The 25,441-nt window shown below is 36.1% G+C and overlaps 1 protein-coding gene across 1 annotated transcript in view; it reads right to left on the bottom strand.

Annotated features, from left to right (window-relative positions):
* The window catches only part of RYR2 (ryanodine receptor 2), a gene marked incomplete at its 5' end in the record, with an annotated part of 392,755 nt that overhangs the window by 200,691 nt on the left and 166,623 nt on the right, over window positions 1–25,441 (bottom strand). Inside the window, 6 exons of the mRNA XM_082048672.1 lie at window positions 2,914–3,049; window positions 3,830–4,013; window positions 6,971–7,092; window positions 8,578–8,742; window positions 15,560–15,716; window positions 18,830–18,904. Of these exons, the coding sequence (XP_081904798.1) occupies window positions 2,914–3,049; window positions 3,830–4,013; window positions 6,971–7,092; window positions 8,578–8,742; window positions 15,560–15,716; window positions 18,830–18,904 (839 nt within the window). The remainder of the gene's footprint in view (window positions 1–2,913; window positions 3,050–3,829; window positions 4,014–6,970; window positions 7,093–8,577; window positions 8,743–15,559; window positions 15,717–18,829; window positions 18,905–25,441) is intronic.

Here is a 25,441-nt window from a genome sequence, read left to right on the forward strand (position 1 = left end):
TTTTCACCGTTAAAGACAAAAGCTGCTACTCTTTTTGCCTGCCAGTGGTTGAGCTACCTTCAAAAAATTCAGACTGAACAATCTGGTTGCTTGTAAGTATGAAGATAACCAAACCTATACGGAGTTCTCTGTTGAAATATAGTGAAAACAGCAAGAAGCATTTTCTTCACCTTCTAACAGACCACAGAGTTCTGCAAGAAGACAGACATTGGCAAAGATAAGTGAAGAATGGAGCTGTAACATGCAAACAAACATGAGAAAGGCCTACACCAGCTTGAAAAACCTGACATGAGAAAAAAAAGGAAAAGCAAAAAAAGGGAAATGATGCAGAATAAGTTTAATGAAACTAACTTTTAAATTGTATTCTATTCTTATAGCTGTATTCTTTTGTTTAAATAACCTATTTTAGTATGAGGAGCCACACTTAGCATGAGAGGCCACGCTCACTGGAATTCCAGGCCACAATTGTGAACCTATCTTGAAGCTGGTTGCTTGAGGACGGTGGGCCTTGAAGACCAGTACCAAGAGATAAAGAGTTTCTCTTTATACACTCTCAGTAGAGGCTGCAAACCATCAAGATAAGAACAGTAAAAAAGCTGCCTGGGGGATGGAGAAAGAGAATCCATTAAGATACAAAGAAGCCCCAGAGCCAGAATTACCATTGGGTCAAAAGGCATGTAGACACCATGTGAAGGGCATGTGAAGGGCAGGTGCATAGACTGTGAGGATTTAAAAGTGTGAACCTCTTTTGCCTCAGGGTCCCTCCCTTTGAGAGACACCCAGTCTGGACTGTTTCTTTGCTATACCTTTCAACTTAATTTTTTAATTTTCTCTTTTGATTAAATTATTTATTTAAGCACAGATATCTGAGACTATGCTACAGGAAACCCAGGCTCAAGAGCATTTCTTTAACAGAAAGGATCTGGACACTCCACTCATTTATGTTGGCAAGTCGTAAAAATTCTTAATCATCAAATATCATAAATCCACCAGCAAAAGCTGCCATCTACCTCTGAAACACCTCTTCAATACGAAGTCAACAGCATACCATTGTTACAAATTACTCTTAGCTGAAACCAAAGCAGGCTGATGTACTTGAAGTACTGCTTTTGACCCACGTATCAACTCAGTCATCACTATGATGCAAGTTACAGGACCGGAGCGAGGTGTATAAAGAGTGTATTTAGCTAACAACTATAAAAACCATGGAAATCAAAACAAAAACATTAAAATTACTTTATAATGTTCGTAAAATGTAACACTAGGAAATGCCACTTTTGGTCACCCTCACAACCTGTGCATACACATCATGCTTTAAACTTCAGTTACAGAGAGGTGGTAGATCTTAGCAGCCCATCAACCCGAATCAGAGCCAAAGGAACCACCTCCTACCCTAACGGCCTGCCGTTAGGTGCCAGCAGCCACTGTTCAGCTAGCCCTTTCTTTGCTCTGAGAGGTCCTGGGAGAGGACTTGTGGTTGTCTCAATGATATTTATTGTTTCAACTTCTATTTCCTCTGAGAGAAAAGGTAGTGGACCAGACAGCAGCACCTCACTGGTTTTAACAAGAGCTGTGCACCATACACTGGGTATCCTTTTTCCTGCCCCAAGATTATTTTCTTCTTCAAGAGCACAAGATGATGTACCTACTTTGACTATGGAAAAGCTTTGTAAAAGTACTATATAAACAACTGCCTCAATTGACTGACTTTGCTATTGGGTAGTAAGGAGAGTCTATGTGAAGTGAGGCATGCCAGTAAAATTTCATTTTCTGTGCCTTTGAATTCAGAGAATGCAAATTTTCAGTATGACTTGCACACCTGAAATACTGCTGAATATTCTGAAAAAAGGTCAAATCCTACAGCTCTTAATTTAGGAACTAGAAAGGGTAGAGTCTTTTTGCCTATATTTCTTCCTGTAACTGTTCGTCTGAGTGAATGTGAGATAATATCTTCTATTTGCCTTATTACAGAAGTTTCCAACAGAACACTTATTAAAAGTTCTAATTATTCAGATTACTAATCCTAAATGACACAAAAGAACTCCTAGATGATAGCTTTGTTTTCCAAACATGAATTAAAAAGCTTCCAATAAATAAGGTTCAACACCACACACTGAGTAGCAAAGTGAGAACTAAGTATTTTAAGTACCAATAATCAAGGAGCACTAAGTAAGGAATGGGTCCTACAGAAAAACTCATATGTGATCATGTTTCACAATGCATATCCTCAAGAGAGCCAATTAATACACACACTACATTTATCTGGGCACTTCCTAACCACTTGAATCACTTCATTTTACAAACTCAGTATTCAGCTGTGGAGTTTTTAAGGGATTTGATGTACAACCTAACCCAACCTTACTCTTATAGCTTTTCAATAACAAATTTTTCAGGAGTGAGATTCAGTATAAATGATACATAAAATGCTTTATGTTTTATTGGAAAGTAAGTTAACTATCCTGCAAGGTTTTGGTTGTAGAAACTTTAGATTTATGCTGCAGTTCCCCAGCCAGATGTGTGAAAAAACATAACTTCTACAAAACTACCTGCCTTGTCATGGGTCCTCAACAGAGGAATGAAATACTCACATATAATCTGTTCACACATTTTGGGGCAGAATACAAGATAAATCATCAATATGATGAGATGAAAAGCAATCAATCATTTAATTGAAGTCAGAAACATGTAATTTATCATAATAAATACTATTAGAAAAATCACATTATTTGAGCGTTTTCAGTATGTTTTATTCTTAAGCACATGCAAGGAGCTGGAAATGCAAAAAACTTATTTGATTCGTATCCTAAATTTGTACACAGTGGAAAGTCTTTATACTAAAGCAGGTACGTGTTTCTTTTCTTCTGAGTATTATTTTGAGCTAAATCAATCCAAGTAACGCATAATATGTCTTACCTAGCAATTCATACAAAGAATTCAGAATAGATTTCCATGCTTCTCCAGCTTCTTTCCCAGCTACATCTGCAAAATGAGCTGCACTGCTGTATACATTCAAGCGATCAATACATTCAAGAACAAGGTTGATCATACCCTAAAAATGGAAAGGCTCAGATTGTCAGAGAAAAAAAAAAATATTGTTTAGGTGCAAACACATAAGATTTTCAGAAATCTAAGAAAACAAAACATGAAAGGCATGATATGCAAAACACAGGAATATATACATGGAGTCAGACAAGCAGAGTCAAAGCAATCAGTACAGAAAAGTTTTCCTTTACTGTGATACTAAAAAATTATTATTTAGGATGGTTAAAAAACAAACAAACAAAAAAACCCACCCCAAAAGAAAATCACCAAACACAGTATTCCAGATATAATTTTAGGCAATTTCTATTCTTGAAGGCTTTTAGGCATCTGTCTAAGTATAGGCAACTGTCAGACCCAGAGAAATAACAGACAATATTAAACAAAGTATTTAAAGCATACTTATTAAACAGAAACATCCTTCTGCATCAAGAGATTAAACTGTAACAGAAGAAACTAATTCACACATAAGGAGTAAATTACGGTTAGAATTCAGGGCATAAGGTCATGTTAATATCTAATTTAAAAAAAAAAAAAAAAAAAAAAAAGGAGAGAAAATAAAAAAGGAAGAAAAGGAAGCAAAGCCTTAAATGTATTCCTTTAGATACAGAGGGAAATCAACAGATCTAAAGAGATTATAAATGCAGCAGATAATTTTAATCTTAGAGGACAGAAAAAAAAAAAACACAATGCAAACATGCACCAGATCAAACATCAATGTTACACATACTGTGAAAGAATACTTGCAGACAACATGGTGGAAAATCAGGAGTAAAACTGACAGAAGTACCTCTTCCTGGAAGAGGTTCTGGCGATTCTTCAGTGCTCGGAGCCTGTTTTGTTTGTCTTCATGCTCCAAATGTTCATCAGGGGGGTGAAAATAGCCAATCAAGTCCTGAAGGCTCAGACTGACTGACTCAATAGGCAAGTCGACGGTGGAAGACTTTGCTTTCTTGCTGAGAGCATCAAGGCCCCTACAAGAAGAAGTCAAGTCTCCTGAGTATTGGAAATCAATCTACTTTATCATTTATACTCATTACATATTTAAAAACAATGTTTTTTTAGATGCCAAAGCTCAATTCATGTTCTGACAGCTACATAACTTCTCAAAAATTATTTATGTCTGCCCCATTCTCCTCTTAATGACCCATGCCTCCCTTCCAAAACATAAGTGGAAGCATCAAAAATATTGTTTCTCTTAAATTTTTTTGAAATCCAGAAAACACATTTTAATATTCTACCTACACATTTAGTAGTATCAGAGACAGACTAAAAGACAAAGAGAAGTTATTGAAAAGCTGTTCAAAGCATCATGAGGCTGGAAGTCAAAGAACCAGTCCTACGGTGTTGAAGAGCACCCAGCTAGTCTATACATGCTCTCGAGCGCATCTCTAACCTGCTCTTAAGCCATCCTCAGTGCCAGAAGATGCAGCTCCTCCACACACACCTTCCCAGCACTTCATTAGCCTTTTTGTTTCCCTGATATACAAGCCTTGACCTTGCTGTAGTCTATGACCATTGTCTCCTAGAAGAAGGGGGCAGACCATTTTCATCCATGTCACACCTGCCCCTTGCTTAGCTGAATCTCCAACAAACCCGATAATGCAAGTTTTCCTCAGCACTGTGCTTTCCAGAGCCCTAATATACCTTTCTCCTCCCATAAAACCTGACATTTCTTACAATGCGGCTGTGGCAGCTGAGACCTCACCAATGCCAGGCAGCAAGTGGAAGGTGAGGGTTTGGGAAGGCAGCAGTGGGCAGGGGGTCTGTCCCAGCCAGGGGCTGCAGGAGGCCTGCCAGGACCTTCTGAAAGGAGGAGAGAGGGCCATAAGAGGCAAAGAAACCAGGGGTGCTGAGGGCCTGCAGACACAGTGCCCATCCTCAGAGACAAGGGAAAGATACAGAGGATTCTGAAACTCTGCAGGAGCCAGACAGGGCTCTGAAGCACCAGGAGAGGAGCAGCCCTGAAGAGAAGGGTCCACCCTGGTGGCACACAGCAGGGGAGAGTGGGAGGAGGGGGCTTATTTGACACTCATGGTTCCCCTTCTGACTCATTCTCAATCCTGCCATTTTCAGAAGGTGTTTTTTCCTAGCATGTGTTTGGGTAAAAACATCTATGTAGCAAATAGATCCTTTTTGTTTTCACCCGTTCTCCATTTCTGCTGACCTAAAGACAAGCACGCTTCAGCAGGCAGAGGAGCCCACCATGCCTGCACAGGCACCCTCCAGCCTCACACTCATCTCCCTCTTTTCTTTCATTAGGGACACTAAAGGTCGCCGGCAATCTGACCAGTCTTGCCAGTCCTGTCTCCCAACATGCACAGCATTCTGCCTGCTCCTAGGATTCCTCTCCAGGCCACGATATGGAATAGAAGCCCCATTTTATGCTTTTCTTTTTGCTGGATTCAGACAACACTGATAAGTATTTAGAGAGTGGGGCTGAGAGGGGGGTGGTGGTTGTTCAGTTGGTTGTTTTGGTTTGGGTTTTTTTTGTTTTATTTTTTAATTGGCCTGTCACTGCATTTGCATCTCAAATGGTGAACTACAGCTAGAGAAGTTCTACATTTAGGAAACATTGTGTATTCAGTAGGAATATTTACTGCTGAAGATTAACAGTATCTTAGAATAAATAATTCAATGTTTCAAAAAGATGGCTACAAGAGTTATCTTTAAAACTTAATTTTTATTGTGAGCACATTATCTGAAGCACAATTTTTGTACTGACTTTATGGGAAAGAACTGGGGCACACAATTTGGAAAATAATTTTGATCCTTTCCAATTCAGCTGTTTCTTCTTGGAGTAACATCCTGTCAAAACTAAATTGTTAAATGCTACCTTGGACTTCCTGTGCACTCTGCAAAGATCTTCATTGTAATTTAGCAGTACCTTGATTTGTGAAACCTTATCATTAAATTGCCTTTCTCTGTCCTTATCTTTTATGGCATTCTTAAGCTTCTAAGAAAATGTATTATTTACAAAGTGACCTAGGGCTTGCATTTCTCTTGTATTTTAAATGTCATACAGTAGGCAGTTCTCCTGACAGGCATTTTTCTCTGTTGTTATTTAAGTACCTGGGTAAATGTTTTTTCAAGAAATGTACATGTCTATGTCTGGCTATGCACTGATTTAGGACATGGTTGATTCAGGTCACCATCTCCTACATTGTCTTCTTATGATTCTACACAGTCCTATGGCATATCATCCTTTTTCTAATGCCAGCTTACACTGATGAGAGGGGCCTTTCATCAGTTACTGAAGTCACAAACATTTGAAAATTCATTTTATCAGTGTTACTGAGGGGGACATTTGGAGTAGTAAAATCAAAACAAATCGGATACATCTCGCAGTGTTCCTGAATAGCTAAATACTATAAAACGAAACATTTTATATGTTGCAAAGTATTCAAGAAACAAGTACCATTAAAAAGAAACTAATAAAGTGTAATGGGAGGGCAGAAAGAAGGTGTGATTTCATACTTTTAAGAATTTTTTTTCTTGAGACAATGTACGTCTTCAGTATATTTGTGTCTTTTATAAGTTTGTAGTTATGCAGTTACCTCTTTCTTCCAGGTTTTACAAGGAAGAGCACTTTTAAAAACCATACACAGAAAGAGCTAAATGATGCACCGCATGACTTATAGCAAATTTTGGCAAGGAATGGTTTGTTTGTCTTTTCAGTATGTTTATTCTCTAAAATCAAGGTCGAACAATAATATCAGAAGATAGAGAAAAGAAACTGACCAATATCTCTCAGGGTACGTCGCTGCTGGTAACACCTAAAGAATTGGCATGAAGTCTGGTTTGAGAAGTATTCATATCTTTTATTTCTGAGGGCTAAACTGTTCACTGTGGTGTTAATGGCCACTTTGAATAAAATAAAAGAGGGAAAAAAAAAAAGAAAAGGGATGAAAAGATAATTTTAAAAGCACACCTTATAAACCTGTTGAAAAGGAAGACAGTACTACGGATGACACGTGCCGTACGGGATTCTTCATTCTGAGATCTGGACAATGTTAAACCATCATCCATGTGACCTTCGTGGTGCATTATTGCCTGCAATACAAAAATAAAAACCTGTCACTGCAAAATGAAACATTATTCACAAATAAGAAGTATGAAAATTTGCACAGGAAGAAAGGCTAGGAAAAGATGAAGCCACACCCAAAGGAAAACAAAATAATAATAATTTAATTAAAAACAGATAACCCCCACGTTTTACTTCCTTGTTTCCAAGGATGCACTTGTACTGATCCAGAAGGCTCAGTGCCATAATAATCTCAAAGTCACAGCTCCTATAAACAATATATTTTTAAAAAAAAAAAAAAGTCTAAAACTTTTTGCTTGTTTTTGTCAGCCTTCAAAATAGTTCTGTCACACTCCAGCAGATCCCTGAAGTATGGACAAGGTCAAAACATGTATTCTTCACTGGTTGTGATTTCTAAGGATGTTACTGGGCTTCTTTTCTGACTATGCCTTGAGTCACTACCAATAATTTACAGTTTTTTATGTTTAGTTATTATGGCTCTTAAGGCATTCAATCCAATCTACATAAGTATTTTAAACTATTTTAGGTAATTTCTTTTTTTCATACACACAAGCGTGTACATAGAAACTATTGATTTTACATTGCTAAATTATTCAATAATGTATCTTATTAATTATTAATGTTATAGTTATTAATTATATTAGTATTATAATCACTAAAATTTTACATATATAAAAACACTGTTTCCTAAACATACACTATTTTTATAAAATATTTATAGAATATATGTCTGTGTGCATATATATACACCCATATACAACACAGATTTTAGAGAGGGAGAGATATGCACAAAATTTTAAGGCATGACCGTTCACGTATACCAGATGTTGCTCTAGTTTTGTAGATCTGACATGTAAAACAGTCATAGAAAATACTACAGTGTGCATAACAGTCACTTTTTTCACCTTTTTTTTTTCCCCCAAAAAAGAAGGGTAAAGCATTTTTTTCCTTGCTGACAAATAATTTTTTGTAAAGTTATGTGTTACAATAAACACTAACATATATTTAGCTTCTTGAAGATGTGTTAAGTCATAAAAGAATCCTTCTCCTACTTCATTATGCTGAACTAGCATTCTGCTTGGCCATGGTTACTCATTAAAAGAAGAAATCTCTCAGGGCTCAAGACCTGAACATTCCAACCTGAAAGGTAACACACTGACAACGTGGAAAGAAAAGACTTTGAACTAAAAGCCTCCTCAATCCAAACTACAGCACACTGAAGAAAGGAATTTTAGCATATTCTACAGGATATTACTTATATTTTAGTTTGACTAATGTGCACTTCAGCTTTCAGTTTAAGAATTCAGTACATCACGTAACTTTTCAATACGTGACTGAAAAAAAAAAAGAAAACACCTTTCAGAATGAAAACAAGACATGCTTAAAATTTTTTTAAATCCACAAATCAGCTATATCTTGTAGCTCTCTTCATTTTCCCATCCTGCCCTATCAGACTGTGACTGAATGGAATGCATTCCTCTTTAGAGTCTTACCTTCCGCTGCACGGAACCCATTCTTACAGACTTTGCATCAGCAGACTGGTACGTGAGCCATAAGCCTGTGTCTACATGTTGTATGAAGCATATTGAATCCCCATATTTTATTTCAGGTGCTCCCATTCCATCCACCTCTTTTCTTGTCCCTATGTCCAACTTTTCCTGAAGAAGAAGGAAAAAAAATGTATACAAGAACAGCAATCAATATGTTCATATTTGCATAAAAGATTGAATACTAGACAATTGTCCAGAACAGGACCTAAAAGAATATTTGAGATTAATTGAGATTCGTTAATGAAATGAATAAAAAATGGTGAAAGTGTAACTTCTAGTTAAACATTTAGGGAAAAGATGGAGACAGAGATGCCATCCACACAAAAACCTAGCTCATTACACTAAGAAAGATGGGTGTATCCATTTCAGCTGCCTAGGAAAGAACTAGGATCACAACTGACAGTAGATTCTTCGTTGAATCAGAAAAGCTCACAAAACAACATCAAAGAGATTGAATGCCATAGCTGAATCAGGCACTAACCTCCAGAAGCTTTTCTTGGGGATTTTGTTAGGGGGAGAGGGGTGTTGTTGTTGGGATTTTGTTTGTTGGTTTGTTTTGTTTGCGTTTGGTTTTGGTTTTTTTCCCCCACCTAGAAAAGATAAGCACCTCCCTACAATTTCTTTCCAACTGTCACAAAGAGTTGGTCTTTAACCTGTTATTGCCCATTACTGCCCTGCCCAACAATGGGCTCAGTATTTCCTGCAAAAATAAATCCATTTCTGGGTGTTTGTGACTGGCACGTTGACATGCTGTAAAAGAAGAATGGCATGACCATGCATCAGCCCAGCTGGTGTCCTATACAGACAGCAGTCATTTCAGGGGAGGAAAGGTAGTATCTCAAACAATACTATAGCTTGTAACTCTGATTTGAGGTGTTCCCCAATACCTAGCTCTTCTAAGTATCAATTCCTTCCCCACATAGATCCATTTAGAAGACAAACAGCCTATACATCCTGGCTCATGGCAGATCATCCATTTAACCACTCAAATGCACATGGTTTGACTGACTGTTACACCTCTTTTCTGCCTGCATAATTTGTTAAATCCACAGGTAAGCATGGAAAAAACATGTTGCAAAGGCTCAGTATATATATCTTGTTAACTGTAGGAGGGATGTTAATGTATAATAGTTGTGCCCAAAACTTCTCAGGGGACTTTGACCTTCTTCACAGCAAACTGGATTTGCCTGTTCCTGAGGCTGTCGCCAGTACCTCCATTTTAGGCAAAAATCTTCTCCATTGAGAGTAACCAAAACCACTTTGACCCCTTAATTCTGATTCATGTGTTCAAGTTATTGACGCAGAAACTACTCATCAATAATTCTTCTGGGAGGAGAGGGAATGCATTGCAATTGCTGCAGTTGAAGCTGAGTCCACTGTGATACTGCAGTTGCTGTTCTGCTCTCTCTTTCACAGCTTCAACAGCGCAGGCAGGTTCACCACTGCAGTAACTCCCTGGATTCTGCTTCTATATGTGCTCACACATGCCCAGATAAGAAGCCGCTTAATTTTCACCACTGTTAAAAAGGTCATCTGTGCAAATTGCAGGCTTATTCTAGGCTGTACATTCAGGGTGCAAGATTATATCCTTAACCACATAAAGCTTCAACCTTCTCTGCTTCTCCTGATCAGAGGTAGAGGACAAGCCACTCTCTTCCGTTTCTCAGAGTAATGTTACAAATAATGAGACAAAAAAATTCTAAATGTTCTATCCTACTACAACCAGGGAAGATTAGGAGAATATTTATACTGCACACATGTGCCTTGACAATGTGAGAAGACAGCGTCACAATAAAAGATGACAAAAATTGGAATTGTCAGATGAAGATAAAACAATCTCTAATTTATTAAAGGATTTTTAAAAGCATTTATTAGATAAAGGGAGATGTCATGTAACTAAATTTTTGCACTACAAATATGAATGCACTTTTTCATAACATTGGGCTTCCAGATATACTACATTCATCAATTCCAATTATTAAACTGTTTCTGGATACAGATGTTAATTTCACTATTTTGCTAATGCCTGATTCCTTAAGTGCTGAAATTCTTATTAAAATCTTGTCCATTGAAACATGGTAGTAACTGATTTATTAAATACATCTGATGCCAATTACTGGGTTATTGTGTGCTTCTATTTCATTGTTAATTCATTATTTTGTTCATATTATCTCTCTAAATGTTGTATCCAGTTCTTTCAAAAGCTATCACAAATAACCTGACTGTAATAACAGCTGGAACTTGAAATGGTACTTATAATAGGACATTGCACACAAATGATGATAAAGGAAAAAATAAATTAGGCCCTGCTATCATTTGAAGACATAACAGCCTGATTTCAAGCTCCAGTCTTTTGAATTCTCTTCATAACGAGAAGACAGTGTGAACTTGTGTGAAGATACTGTGCTTCTACCTTGTATGATTTTCTTTTTTCCCAAGTCTTCTTCCTCACAACTAATTTCTTAAAATATTAATGTATGATTTTTTCCCATAAAGCACTGTCAATGACATGAGGAATAATTAACTTAAAATGAGGAATAATTAACTTTAAATATTATTCCATACATTCTTTAAAATGTACTGACTACAACAGAAATGGAAGGGGTTTGATGGTGAAATCTTCATTCCGATTAGAATTAACACTAAATTTACTTAGCATAAAAATTGCAGTGCCAACAACTTGCCAAACAAGATCTCTGTCCCCACCTATGTAAGTACACTGACAACTTTGCACATAGATTTACAGCCCAGACTGCATTCAATCACATTAATTTGAGCTCTTTCCTGCAAAATAAACATAGCAGCCAGGAAAGCATACAGTAAAAGTTGGATTAAATACAGGAGAGAAATTAAAAGCCAGAGGATGGTGTGGGGGCAACAGGCATCGGAGCATTCATTTAGGAGCTTCAAGACATTCAGCTTTTTTGGGTAGTGAACAAGAACTACAGATTTTTTTATGAAGAGGGAGATTTGAATGGAGTGCTGGATCCATGCCAATAAACAGCAGGTAGTTGAGAAAGTACATATCAACCTCAATATCTACTGTAAAACAGTTCATGAGTAAAAAACAGGATCTGAAAAACATCAGAATTCTCCACGGCACCATTTAATAATTGCATTTTGGTATAGACATATGATACAAATTTCTGGCCCGCTACCCTCTTACCATAATCTGTCACTACACAACCAGACGCTAATTCTTCCTACAGCATATTTACAAATAAAAGCTTCAGTTGTATTTGCAGTCTAGGCCCATTCTTAAACCATCAACATTTTCTGAACAAAGGTCAAAAATCTTAATTCATGACACTGGAATGAACAGAAACAACTGGGTTTTGCAAGAGTCTGTAAACCATCTCAGTAACACGGAGCACCAAGAACGCACTGGAAATGAACAGGTTTATTGAACAATATGCCAGATTTTCTCCAGAAGGATGTGCTCTTTATAAACAGGTTTTATTCCATACATACAAGAACACACGCCAATCTACCCGCATTTGTTGTGCACTAAATGGACAAAATAATTTTCAATGGTTTTATCTTAATGTTGAAAAAAAAATATTCTAAGCAGCCTTGCCTTAAATATGTTATCTCACTCTAATGTTTCTGGTTAATTCCTTGCAACATTCTGAAATGGATTCCCATTATTAAGGCTTGACCTTTCAGTGTTGTCTTGTCATATGACCCAACCTATACCTTCTCTCAGGACTGACATTCTAGCAGAACTCACTGACTGGAAGAAGCTAATTGATGACTGCTTTTCAAGATTACATTAGTATATTTCCTCTGAAATTTTATAAAGAAACAGATGAAGATACAAATAAAGGCCATAAAATTTTATTAAAATTTCTGTCCAGTGGAAAAGACTGGACAGGAAAAGCAGACATTGTACAGAATGTATAAACATTTCTACATTAGTAAAATTACTTTATTTCAGTGGAAAAGTGGTGTTAAGATAAAGCTTTTTATCAAAAATAATCAATATTTAGCAAATATGAGAGGAAAAAAAAAGATCCACAGAAATGAACCACTACAAATTCAAGTCTATAAAAGAGTCATATATTTGGGGAATAAAATATAGATGTCTGTGGACATCCTGTGGTGAATAAATTGAGACTACAAGAGAGAAAAAAAAAAAAGAGTTTTCTGAATTGCAGATGCTTTAAAGGCTAATCTAATTCTCATTTAATTATTAGAGTAATATATGATAACTAGAGCACAAAGCCCAATTCTCAGAAACAAAATTAAAAGAGTCTTAGCTCTTCAGAAAACCCACATCTTCTGAGTGCTTTTTGGCTTGTGATGATTTTAAGCTTTCCTATTTCTTTATTTTGCTGAGCTATTTAAAGAATTTTAACACATAAGAAGCTTCTGATCTCATTTTTAAACTTCTGCACGAGAAGTTTGCGGGGAAAAAAAAAGTACACGTCTATGTGTGCAAGCGTGTGTTATTTTGAGCAGCTGAGTTCATGTAAGATAAGCATCTGGTTCATATAAGATATAAAAAACTTCAGCTTTCTGCTTCTCTTACACTTATTTTTTCAATGCAGTACTGGCAAGGCAATGTGTTTAGAATGATGAGTAAGTCCCTTGCAAATAATAAGACTAAAACCAACAACAAATGTTGAGCATTACATTTGCATCTGAATCTTCAGATTTACAAGGGATACATTTTCTATATTTTTCTAAGCAAACATGAAAGCTGCTTTTCATGTAGAAACTGAAATTATCATCCACTCACATGCCCGAAGGAATTAAGTCTTTAACATTGCAAATAAAGGTATTCTTCCCTCACATATGGTTTTGCCTATTTGAGCTAACTTATCTATAGCACAAGTGGGATCTTCATCATTCTTTTTGGGAGTGGAAGGAAGAATGATGATCATGGCAAAAAAAGGACCAAAATTGCTGTAAGAAAGATCTAGTTACTTGACATACTCCCAAGTACTAAAGCTCTGTTCAACAGAGAAGATTACGGGCTGCCTCTTACCCAGGAATAATTATTTGGGGCTAACTACATGCAACCACACAATTGAAAGGTTGGCTGGTTTCTCCATACATGCTTGGAGGAAAAGAGACCCCTAAAGCTGCTTACCTTCTCTACAGAAGCCTTTCTAGGACTACTATAATTTTGAAATATTTATTTAATGCTCTTTTCCAGACAGGTCAGGCACCTAAAAATTTGTAATGCCTGTATCCTTATGAAATGAATAATGACACTCCTTTAAAAAGTCCTAAACAGGAGACTGGTTTAATCCTCAGCAATGAAGAGCAAACCATACAATCCATCCCTGTGGTATCTCCAGAATTCCTTCCAAATAAGTCTTTAGTTAAAATGAATGTTGATATCCACAAAATTAACATCAAATATGATCTTCCAAACCTGCAATTTCTCTGCAAATACATATTTAAATATCAGGATGATTACATCTGTCATGTGCTGATTAGTTTATAGACCCCTCCTTAAAATACTGCCATGTTACTTAAATAATTGATAACCACAACATGTTTTTACATGCCCTAAAGCCTTCTATCTCTGCCCTGCTCAGCATAGGAGAGGTTTAGTCACTTTAACAACTAAATTTAAAAATGTTAACTATTTTGAACATGGTAGAACAAAATTACTTCAAAATATAAATACTCAAAATGCTTCCAAATAAGACTTCAAAATTCAGGCTGTAAAAACAAAAACAAAACCACACACAAAACACAAACAAACAAAATAATCAAAATGAACAAACAAACAAACACAACAACAAAAAAATACAACTAAGAAACTTCAAATACATCATTGTCTAATCTCTGAAACACCTGTGCATATGCTACTCAGAAAACAGAGACAAACCACCTTCTCCATATCAAAAAAAGATACTCTCTCTATTTCTAACAGTCATTGCCTTCAAGTATTTTTTGGGCTAAATAATCCATGTAACAGTAGAGCATAGTACATCATTCCACTCTTTTTGGGGTAACCGTCGCTGAAAACTCCACCTTGAGAATCAGTGAAACTCCACCTTGAGAATCAGTGAATGAATTATTTTATCCTTCTTGCTTCAAAGGAGAAAAACTGTTGAGATTTATAGTAAGCACAACAGGAATCCCCCAATATAGTTGCACTGCATTGTCCTAAAATACTTAAGTATTTCTTTGGATTTTCTAAAAAAAACATAGTCTGGGTCCCAATATAATCACCTGAACTAATCTCCGTTATCAGAGTGTGAAAGTCTATATACCTGCTTTCAGCTAAATACCCATTTCTTATCTTCCCAAGCAGACAAATAATTAAAAATTAAGTAAATGCTACAGAGATGTTACTGAACAATTCTGTTTATTATTCTTATTATTATCATATCTTTTCGAAGACAATTTTTTAAGAAAACAACATTATTTTCAGCAACTTGCTGCAGGTGAAAAGTACAAGAAATCAAAAGATGTTAAAGAATTCATCATAGTATTATTTTAAATTGTTTACCCACTACACGAGGTACTCTTTTGAACTTGAAACGCTTATTCAAGGTGTCAAACAAAAATTCAAACTATGGTAACTTTAAATTAGACCAGTATCTGATGAAAGAAATTCTTATTTTCCAATTTAATTTAAATAACCCACAGTACTATACATTTTTCCTATGTTAGCCAAAAGATACAAGCAGTGAAGTAGCAAAGAAGTTCATCAGAAAAACAAGAAATGAGAAAACTGATTAAAAGTTGGCAAGCAGGAAAGAAAAAAAAAAAAAAAAGAAGAAGAAGAAAATAACAAACACAGCCTTTCTAGATATTATTTATACTGAGTTTTGTTTTGGTTTTTGAGTCAGTGAAAATGTAGAAGGCTCCGATAATTTATGCAATAGGAAATACCTAAATTTTGCTTACTAAAGAGACTGGAATTACTACTAGTTATATTAATGCTGCACTGATTCCATACCTTGGAAGACCGAAAACAGAATGCCGTAGATTTTACATCCGCTTTCTCTTTGTCTGTAAGAAGAAGACTCTTGTCATCCAGGAGACTTAAATATTTTCCTGTTGTTATATGTCTTAGTCTGAATGGCTGTCCCCATCTAATGTGGCTGCCACTCCACCTAAAAAAGTTCATAGGAAATGTTTGTTTTTTTAAAAACAAAACATACAGATTAAGTACTCGTGAAAATACAGTACATTATATTGCCAACTAGTTGGAAAAGGATAAAATTCTAAATGCTGGTTATTATAAAAACATTCTCACAAATAAAATTAACCTCTTCCTTTGCACAGGCTGCCTGGATTCAGACTGAATTCCTCTTGAGCGAATATACAGACCGCCTATGGAGAAGGAGGCTTATACTGCAAACAGAAAGCTTGGAGCTGCCAGTTCCCCCTCCAACAGTTCATCTGCCAGCAGCTGGGTTTGTTCCCTCTCCCAGAGCACTCTCCTTTCAGCAGTCAGAACGCTTTAGGCACACTGTAAACAGTGTGCAAGAAAAAAAATAAAACAGCTAAATAAATAAATAAAAATCCTCCTAAAAGAAATGTTAAAAATTATTACACAAAGACTGGTTCACATTCTTCATTTCTATGAGAGGAAACGAAGGAAAAAAGGCAAAGATTTTTCTCTTTAAGCTCCCCAAGGACTGCTCAAGTTGAAATATAGGTTGCAGATTTCTAACTTCCTGCCTCAAACTGCAAAGTCAGCTCTTCTGTTCTTCCTGATTAACTCCTGAAGATAAACTTGTGTAGGGTTACTAAGGAGGATGCATTTCACATAGCCTTTTCAGAAAGCTTCTCGAATATTCCTTAGGTTGAAAAATTAGAACAGCTAGGATGTTTCCCTGGATCTTCACAAAACTTCATTCAGTCTTATCTCTTCAAAAGTTTACACTTTAGATGCATGTGCACACTGCTTTTTGGAGAGGAAATAATGTATTTCTGTTTGTAAAACACCCATCATGATGGAGTTGAGAATACTGCCAAGATTCTGATGTGCTTCCACAAATACTAGTAATGCTCTATGCTTACTCTGGCCTGAAATAGCTTAAAATTATGAACAAATGTTCACATAATATCAATGAAATATACAAACACATCTTTATGAACTAACCTGATTATAAACTTACTCCCACTGTTTGTTATCACTTGCATTTAACATATTTCCAGGTACAGCACTTTCATATGTTTAAGCCATTTTCCGTTTCCCTGATGCAGATTAAAGCACTTACCTATTCAATACAAATATCCATTTGTTTAAGCATGTCTTCTTAAGAGCTGGCCATACTGTATGCAAAGTATGCAAAACCAAACTGGCACATAATTTTAAATTGCCATTTTTAAAATGCAAGAGCAACACCTGGCTTCTGTTTAGTAACAAGATTTATTACTCTTCACTAATTAAACTTCCAAATCTTTTTAGTTATTGGTTTGGAAGCAACCAAAAGAATGAAGAGGTTTTCCCCTCAACTAAATTCTTTTGCAAACTAAATAGTCTCTTTTGTTTAAAGTCAAGGGGCAAGGACTTTGGGGAGGAAGGAAATACAGATGCTTGGTATCTTAGAAATACATTTTTCTTCTGTCTTCTACACAGCCAAGTCAGTATACTCCATAAAAGCACATCTAAGTATCAATGTTCTAGCACAGCTTCTGCTTCTCTATTAGGTAAAATGTCAGGTCAGGATCCTCAGCTATTGTGTTGCTGGGTCTGGTACAACACATCAGCTCTGCACCTTTCATATCAGGGGCCTTGGTGGGGAGTTGCCTTTTCTCTAGCCTGATCCAATTTTCTCTTGGACTCAATAGCTACAGACCATCAGAAAAAAGAAATAATAAATGTGGTGTAATTGAGCCATGCCCCTAGTTCACGTCTGCCAGATAGGAAATAGGACAATTTATGTGCACTTAGAAGAAAAGGCTTTTTGAGCAGTATCTTCTGAAGCCATTTCTGACTACTAATAGTTCTTTTCTTCACTGTGAGAATATGATCCCTGTCACCTTTCGGGAAAGAAAGCAACACTGAGCCATATTATCTGGCATCTAATAGCAGGGCATGCCAAGAGGCAGTCTGTGCATGGAGACAGCCCAGGCAATTGTTACGAGGGTTCAGAAACAACGATTCCTTCAGAATCATATAAAATTAACAAAATTAATATTATACCTGCAGTCATTCTGGAAAGGACTAGAACTGATAGAGAACTTCAGGCATGTGTGCGCTAAGTTATAAATCAAAGCACTGGCATGAATAGTAATGTGACTGCTATAAAGCAGTGAATGTATATAGCTATTAGAATATGATACAGGAAAATAGGGAGATGAGGGAACTGCAGGTCTTTTTTCCTGGTAAGAAAGTTGTGTGCCTTAAAAAGAAAGATTACCACTGATTTTGCTTAGTTGTTTTGATGGTTCTCACAATTCCTCTCATTCATATATGTTCAAATGTTTGCCCTTCAAAAACTTGTATACAATGCCTGTCAAAGCGAGGTATACAACAGTCACAACAGAAGCCTCTAATTTCTCAAATCCCCATGTTGTTCCAGTACCACTGCTTATTAGGGAGGTACATTGCAATGAGGAAAAGAAAAAGCCATTGTTGTCACTTAAGCAGTCTCAAGGTCAATTTTAGTCCAAAGCAAAAATCTCACTGCCTTATCAATGGCATTTAACATCATCCTATTAAATAAAATGCACACACAGCATCATTAGAGCGTAACTTTTCACTATGCTGCCATGATTTAATCTCTAAGAAGCAATCATTTATTAATCACTAGAAATTTTATCGTAAGCACATATTGTAATACAACTTCAGTGCAATTCTACAGTGCAATTAACAAACAAGACATGATTCCTTACTATCATTCCAACACTTCTAACAATGCAAGGTAGCATTTCTGTAAATTTTTACCTTCGAAGATTTCCAAATAACTTAACCAACTTAGGGGGTGATACACATTAGTTATTATTTTTAAGGATGTTAAAAACGTAAATTGTGAATTCACTGACAGCTATAACCACCTCAGGAAAACAAAAATCCATAGCCTGTATGTTAACACACACTCTCTCAGGAAGTTGTTTAATTTCTGATGGAAGTGAAATAGAGCACTTTTGGAAGATTATTTTAGTATTATCTGTCTGATTTTATAGTTAGAAATCTGGTTTTACAGGAACACTCTTACTACACAAAATGCGACCTGCCAAATAGACTGCTGCTTTTGAGAGAAATTTTACTTACGCAACTCTTAGAGTCTCTAGTCGCCAAAGGGAACGAGCATGAATTGACACAGCCCCACCTTCGTAATGGACAGTTCTGAAAACCAAACAAAGGCACAAACTAAATGCTCAGCTCTGTTGGAAGAATCCATCATATATATTTGTTCATTTAACTGCATCTCTCATTTTAAGATCGCCAAAACAATTATTGCAACCGCCAGATTCAGAGGTTATCAGATTCAAAACCAGCTCTAATCAATTAAACCTTCAGACTTAGTTACTCAAACTTTAATTGTCTTTAGCACCCATTATTGTGATATTCATAACAAGATCTATACAGTGTTTGCTTAGCCATCTTTCTTAGTGTTTTAAGGAGAGAATATATGAAAAAAATCAAAAGCCTGATAATTACAATATTTCTAGATTCTAACCAAAACCAAACATCCAATGATGATAAAGATTTGTGATCACTGCATACATCTCACAAGAAAGGCAGTGTTTTGTAAGAGCTTATAGTACTGAAATAACCATGAAAACTATTACATTGAATTATTAAAATTCATTTATTTGGCACCTGAAGTTTCACAACCACACCGATACATTCTTCACATATCCCAGATGTTAACAGCTTCCTATTTCCAAATCTTAATATGCATATATTTTTATATATATATTTAACATATATGCATATATCCAGAAACCTAAGTGCTTCCAGAAAACAATTAAGCCTGAAAAAAGGTTGTTTTCTTTTTTCCTTCATACTACACAGAGATAAGTGATATACATTGGATCCACAAAATCCCTGAGTAGGTAACCTGGCTTCTCTTCAAAGGAAACACTGAGGAATGTGGTGAGTATTAAGCTCTGCCACTCTAGATTTAGGCAGCCATTCTTTGGACCGCTTCCCTCCTGCACCTTTGTTTCTGCCCTAGGACATCACCAGAATTTTAAAATTGAGCCTTTTCCTTTGGGGAAATGAATAAAGGAGTCACTTGTGCAAAGGGCTGCTGTCACTGTGCTTATCAGATCAGGCACTGCAGGGAGCAGTGCCAGAGAATGGCCCTGTCCTACAGATCCGGGAAGAACTTATGGATGGAGTAAATGTTGTGATCTTCAGCCAAGATCAGGCACTGCCAAAAATAGCCAGAGACATAACTTCAAGGAATATTAATACAGAAATTGTAGGCATTTCCCGTCATTTGTTAGTAGTTTTTTGAGGACCACCATTTTGGCATCAGGTATCTAATAGTTACCAGGCTTTAGCTTCCGAAGTCCTCCTGTGGATGTAACACATAGGGACTGAATGCTTAGCATAGAGAAAAACCCAGCATTGAAAGAGATAGATAGCTCAAAACCAAATGAAATAGTGAGTTAGAATATATGTCTTAGTACTGTTAACAACAAATGAGACTACAGATGTACTAAAATCCATCTTAGAATATGCTAAGAAGTATTAAGGAAATAAATACTTCCAGACCTTGTAAATGAAAGATGACAAATTAAAGGGGAAAAATTAATCAAAATACAAAATAAATATTCCTCACTACACTTACAGAACCATTTACACTGAATATTCATGAGCCATGTATAAACAGAAACTCTGGTATATGCTTCATGTACAAAAAAGAAGTTATAGGTTTATATATAAACATGTACAAAATCCTTCCCTTGACCTTATATCCACTATTTTATCTTAGTCATTTGTTGCAATGGTTGTGGTTGGAGGAGCAGGTGACAGATATAAGTTTCTCATATCTGTCTCACAGAAGGGAAATAAATTCAAAATCAATCTTATTTTTTAATTGAAATTGACCTTCATTAGTACAGTAAAAAGGAAATTCTAAACCATCTTGCACTCAGCTGCTTCTTTGTTCAGACGCTTTCTCTTCTCTTCAAGCATTTGTTCAAACTTTTATTCTGCAACTAAGAGACTGGGTTTATGTTGTAATATGTACACAATAACAGATCAGATGTCACCTTGGTTGCGTTTATTTGGGTTGGGGGTGGGAGGAGTGAGTGGGTTGTTTGAGGGGATGTTGTCGAGGGGCTTTTTTTAAGTCAAAATATTCTGATTACATCCTAGCCTATTTCAATATGAACCTCACTGATTAAAAGGTATTTGGAATTCTTGCAATCGCATAATACAAAATTCAACAATTTTATTCAGCAGTTTTCAAGTCATTAGATGTATGAGAAATCAAGTCAAAGCAAAGGCTTAAATTAATCAGAATAATTCATTTCTAGGTTGGTACCTTGCTGCTTTTCAGGGATTAAGTTCTTTCTCACAGTGGAAACCCAGAAGCTGTCACCAGTTTTTCAGTCTGAGTACTCTTTTGAAGTTAGCTTTGGATTACACATAGCAGTCGGATCAGTGTAATTTTAAACATCACAGCCTTCCATTGTGAACTTAAAAGAATGGCTTCTCATGGGTTTTCTTCAAGTTTTCTTCTATGTGACTGTCCATCCATTATTTCCTTTCCCTGTTCTTTCCAAGGGGAGCTATCAGTCTTGTAATGCTCACATAAGATGAGAAAATGGGAAAGAGACAAAGGGAGGAAATCCTAAATAATGCCATGCAATTTGTTTACCAAAGGAAATAAAAAGAATCCTGGGACTGTGTCTTATTTCCACATGAATGACTGGGTACAGCAGCAACAGAGGGAGTGAAGGTAAAAAGACAGTGAGAGCACTTAGAGATAAAAGTCCAAAAGGCAGCAGCAAAGCCTCAACAAAAGAATAAGTGACAGTAATCTGGAAGGGGACTGAAAAAGAGCTGAGGACGGGATCCCTACAGGGAAACAGAAGGAGAAACCCGGAGAATGGGGTCAAGGATGGACAGGAAGACTTTGTAGGGGCAAGACACATGCTGCAAAATACAAGTTGGCATAAAGTACTTGAATAGGGTGCAAGGTCTTTTGTCTTTAGTGAGATACTGTCTTCTCTACCAAAAAGGTGGCTTTGAATAAAAGATACCTCTTCTTCACTGAAGGGTAAGTCACACTGCCTTTACCATAACAGCATGCATCATAACCCTTGCCCCAGAGCAGCTGACTAAATTCATAACCTTGACCATTTCATACCTTTTTATTCTGTCAAAGAAATCTAAAGGTCATTTCTTAACTCCTTTCATTAAAATAGATGTAGTATACTACTTTGAGATTGTTCAAACAAACGTTAGTACTCACTCTATATAAAAACATTATTTGATAGGATACACCTCTTTTCTTTTTATACATTCTTGACAACAGTTCAGTGCTGAACAGGAAGTATAATGTATAACATTTTATTCCTTCTGAAAACTGATACTGGTAAACAATATCAGATTCTGATAGGACTAGGTCAAATGAAACATTGCTTTTAACGATATCTGAATAACCGACAAAAATCCTCTGACTAGCTCAAAGAGTTATTACAGATTTCCACTGATACGATGGAAAAAAAAAATCAGTTACGAAATGTACGGAAGATCCACATTACTTTTGAAACAGTAGAGAAAACTTACAAGTTGCAAAACTTAATTATGAAATTCTAAGTAACGTAAATGTATGAGGAAACTAAATAACTGCAGGAAAAGAAAGGACAACCAAAGCTACAATGAATGTTGGTCTTCCCCTAGAAAGCTCAGGATACTTTATAGCTTCTGAGCCATACCTGTAACACTAGTTCTTGATTTTTTTCTATTCTTTCCAAAGCACTTTACTTGCATATTCTACATTTATGGAAAAAGGATACTAACCTCTTTCATTTCAAATGACAATATCTATAAGGAGTTCAGAACCTCTGAAAATTTTCAGTTCATCTTTACTATAAACTTTAATTTGGGTAATTAGTTGGTATAATGAAGTCATTGAAGTTTGACCTATGGCTCTAAGTTAAATTCAAAACATCATTCTTTTCCTGACAATGTCGTTAATCTATTTAATTCCCCTTAATATAAACAGTCACTAGAGCTGGAACTTGCCACTCAATTTGTCTCACAGCACTTGGGCTGTAATTCCAGCCCCAAGGACAGCACAGCAGCCCCCCCGCACCCCACCAGCCCTGACCAGATGGTGCTCTCGCTTGCTTGTTCCAAGCATTCTCCTCCTCTGGTGTTCTGAGGTGTGATGTAGAGGTAAAGCAACGGTAAGCATCAAAAACAAAGCTTGATATCCAAATCTCTCATCTCCAATTTCAATAATGAATTAATTACACAGGTTTTAAATAGACTTACCGAGTACCAAAACCCCTGGAGAATCATCATTTAATTCATATTCTTATAAAACTATTGTTGAGCAGAGTAAGGGTAATAATTTCAATGAAGTTCACTGTCTATAAACAGGCATTAAATGATGCTAAAATAAATTACATTAAAGACAGCATTTTGATACTGCTGAAGTAGTCTTGGTTCAAGAACCTGTAAATCCTAAGTTCCATAGCAAGGAAATAATGGAAAAAAGCTCAGTAACTTGGAATGAATCATAAATATGGCACCATAAATACAGCATAAATAATGTAATAATATAGTAGCTGGATTATACACAAATGAATAAATCCAAATATGATGTTAAAGATCAAGTTAAATAAATTGTTCTGCTCCCTTCAATGACAGGCAAGACTGTTCTGGTTTTAATTTGAAAAATCAATCACTAAAGAGCTTTATGGATTTTCTCAAATTAATTTATAAATGAACAACCATTACCGTTCAAGGCTCATGGGAAAGGTTATTGAGTTATGCTGGGTGAAAACTTTTCAAGTTCACATTTCAGTCATAAATAATCCTTCACACACACCAGATCCCAGCCTTTCTGGGTACAACGGACCTCACCAGTTCGTAATGCCATTTCAAAGGCTGTATTTTAACCTGTCTAAAGAGAATGGCATGGAAAGGAAAGTGAAAAGGAGCTGGGATTGGCTAAGTCACACTGATTTTGAATTTCATCACTTTAAAACCTGGTCTATCCATTTCTGAAACTAACACAAAATGTTCAATATAATTTACAAAACACTTAAAGCAACATGTTTAACTCAAAGAAACTCTCAAAAGAAGGAATGATTAAATTGATTCTGTGATTAAGCTATATAAATACAATCTCTCATGAAAGCCTATTCTGACTGGATCGTTTGAGAAACTGGAGTCTGTTCCACCTCCAGTGGTAATTTGCAAAAGCCAGGAGCACTTCATTCTCTCAAGTAATTTCTTTCTGTAATGATATATTTCTGAAGGGTCTAAACTGCACTGCAGTCATCACTTTTAAATACATATTGCAAGTCAAAATGCAAATTAGTTGCAAAAGGAACATTCATGGCCCCCTTCCGCACTGGCAACTATGAATACTCACTGTCCTATTCCTGTGTGGACTTTAAGTTCTAAAATAACATGAATGATGGTGGTATAATAAAGCATTAAAACCCAATTAAAAATAGTAATAATAAAAAAATTATTATATACTTCCACCTGCTATCTGCCATTAGTTTTTGGAGATTTCTAAGTGGAAAACAAATAAACAAACAAAACCACAAACACAAAAATAAACAAAACAAACAAAAAACCACAAAACAAAACACAGACAAAAAACACAAACAGAAAAAACCAAACCTCCAGACTCCCAGCAGGAGTTTCCCTGGCTTTGAAGATAAATAGAATCAAAGAATACCCAACTGATTATACCATGCTTTCTCTTGTATATCTATACCTATATTTGTTTTTTAATAGTGCTTCTGAAATCTGAATTGAAAAACTCCAGAAATAACACTTCAAATTTAGGTGTAGCTTAATATAAACGTCTAAGGCATTTTAAATAATAAAAACACAGTTTAAGGATTCTGTGTACATGTCTTTAAACACTGTCCTTGAAACAGCAACCTAACTAGACTGTGCAGTAAATAATACTTAATTCAGAGAAATTGCACATAGTTAACCCTTTGCCTATTCCTTTTATGTTCTTCATCTGGGTCAGAGTGAGTGAAAACTACCAGGGTTATGCCCACTTTGCCTGTGGTGTTTTAAAAATAATACCACTTTTTTTTTTTTTTTTTTTTTTTTACCTACTGCAATATCTAGTAAACCAACATATTACCACAAACATCTCTATTTGCACTGCTTTCAGCTGGAATGCTTTATAATTACAAAGTAAACTAAGTCTCGCAACTTCAGGGAGAATCTACTTGAAACTGGAAAAGTACATTTCTGAGTGGAGAAGAGTCCCCCAGCCTAGAGACATCTGTGTCATGAATAAGCCACTACCATTATTAAAACTTGGTTTAAGGTTTCTGATCCCAGCTAGACCTTTTGGGGAACAAAATAAAACAGTTCATACCATAAAATTCTATTTTACTATTTCTCTTGAAAGAATCTGTTTGTCAGTTCTCTGAGCCTCCCACTACACAAATACTCAGTTGTCTTAAACTATTTATAGTTCAGAGACATGAACCCCTGAATAATGTCTCACTGGCACTAAATCAAGAGCCGAGTATCACTACATAAAAGGCAGCATTATCAGAGACAACCCAAGATTCCTCAGCGATTTTGACCAAATTCAGCTGGATAGCAGCAGAAGACCAGTCTATCCAGGTGCCCTCATCACTGCATGTTTAAATGCACAATGACACAACAGCCTTGGCAATCAGTAGCCTGAGCACTCTGTGCATCTCC

This window comes from Streptopelia decaocto (genome assembly GCF_964273445.1).
Source record: "Streptopelia decaocto genome assembly, chromosome: 3".
NCBI classification, from domain to species: domain Eukaryota; kingdom Metazoa; phylum Chordata; class Aves; order Columbiformes; family Columbidae; genus Streptopelia; species Streptopelia decaocto.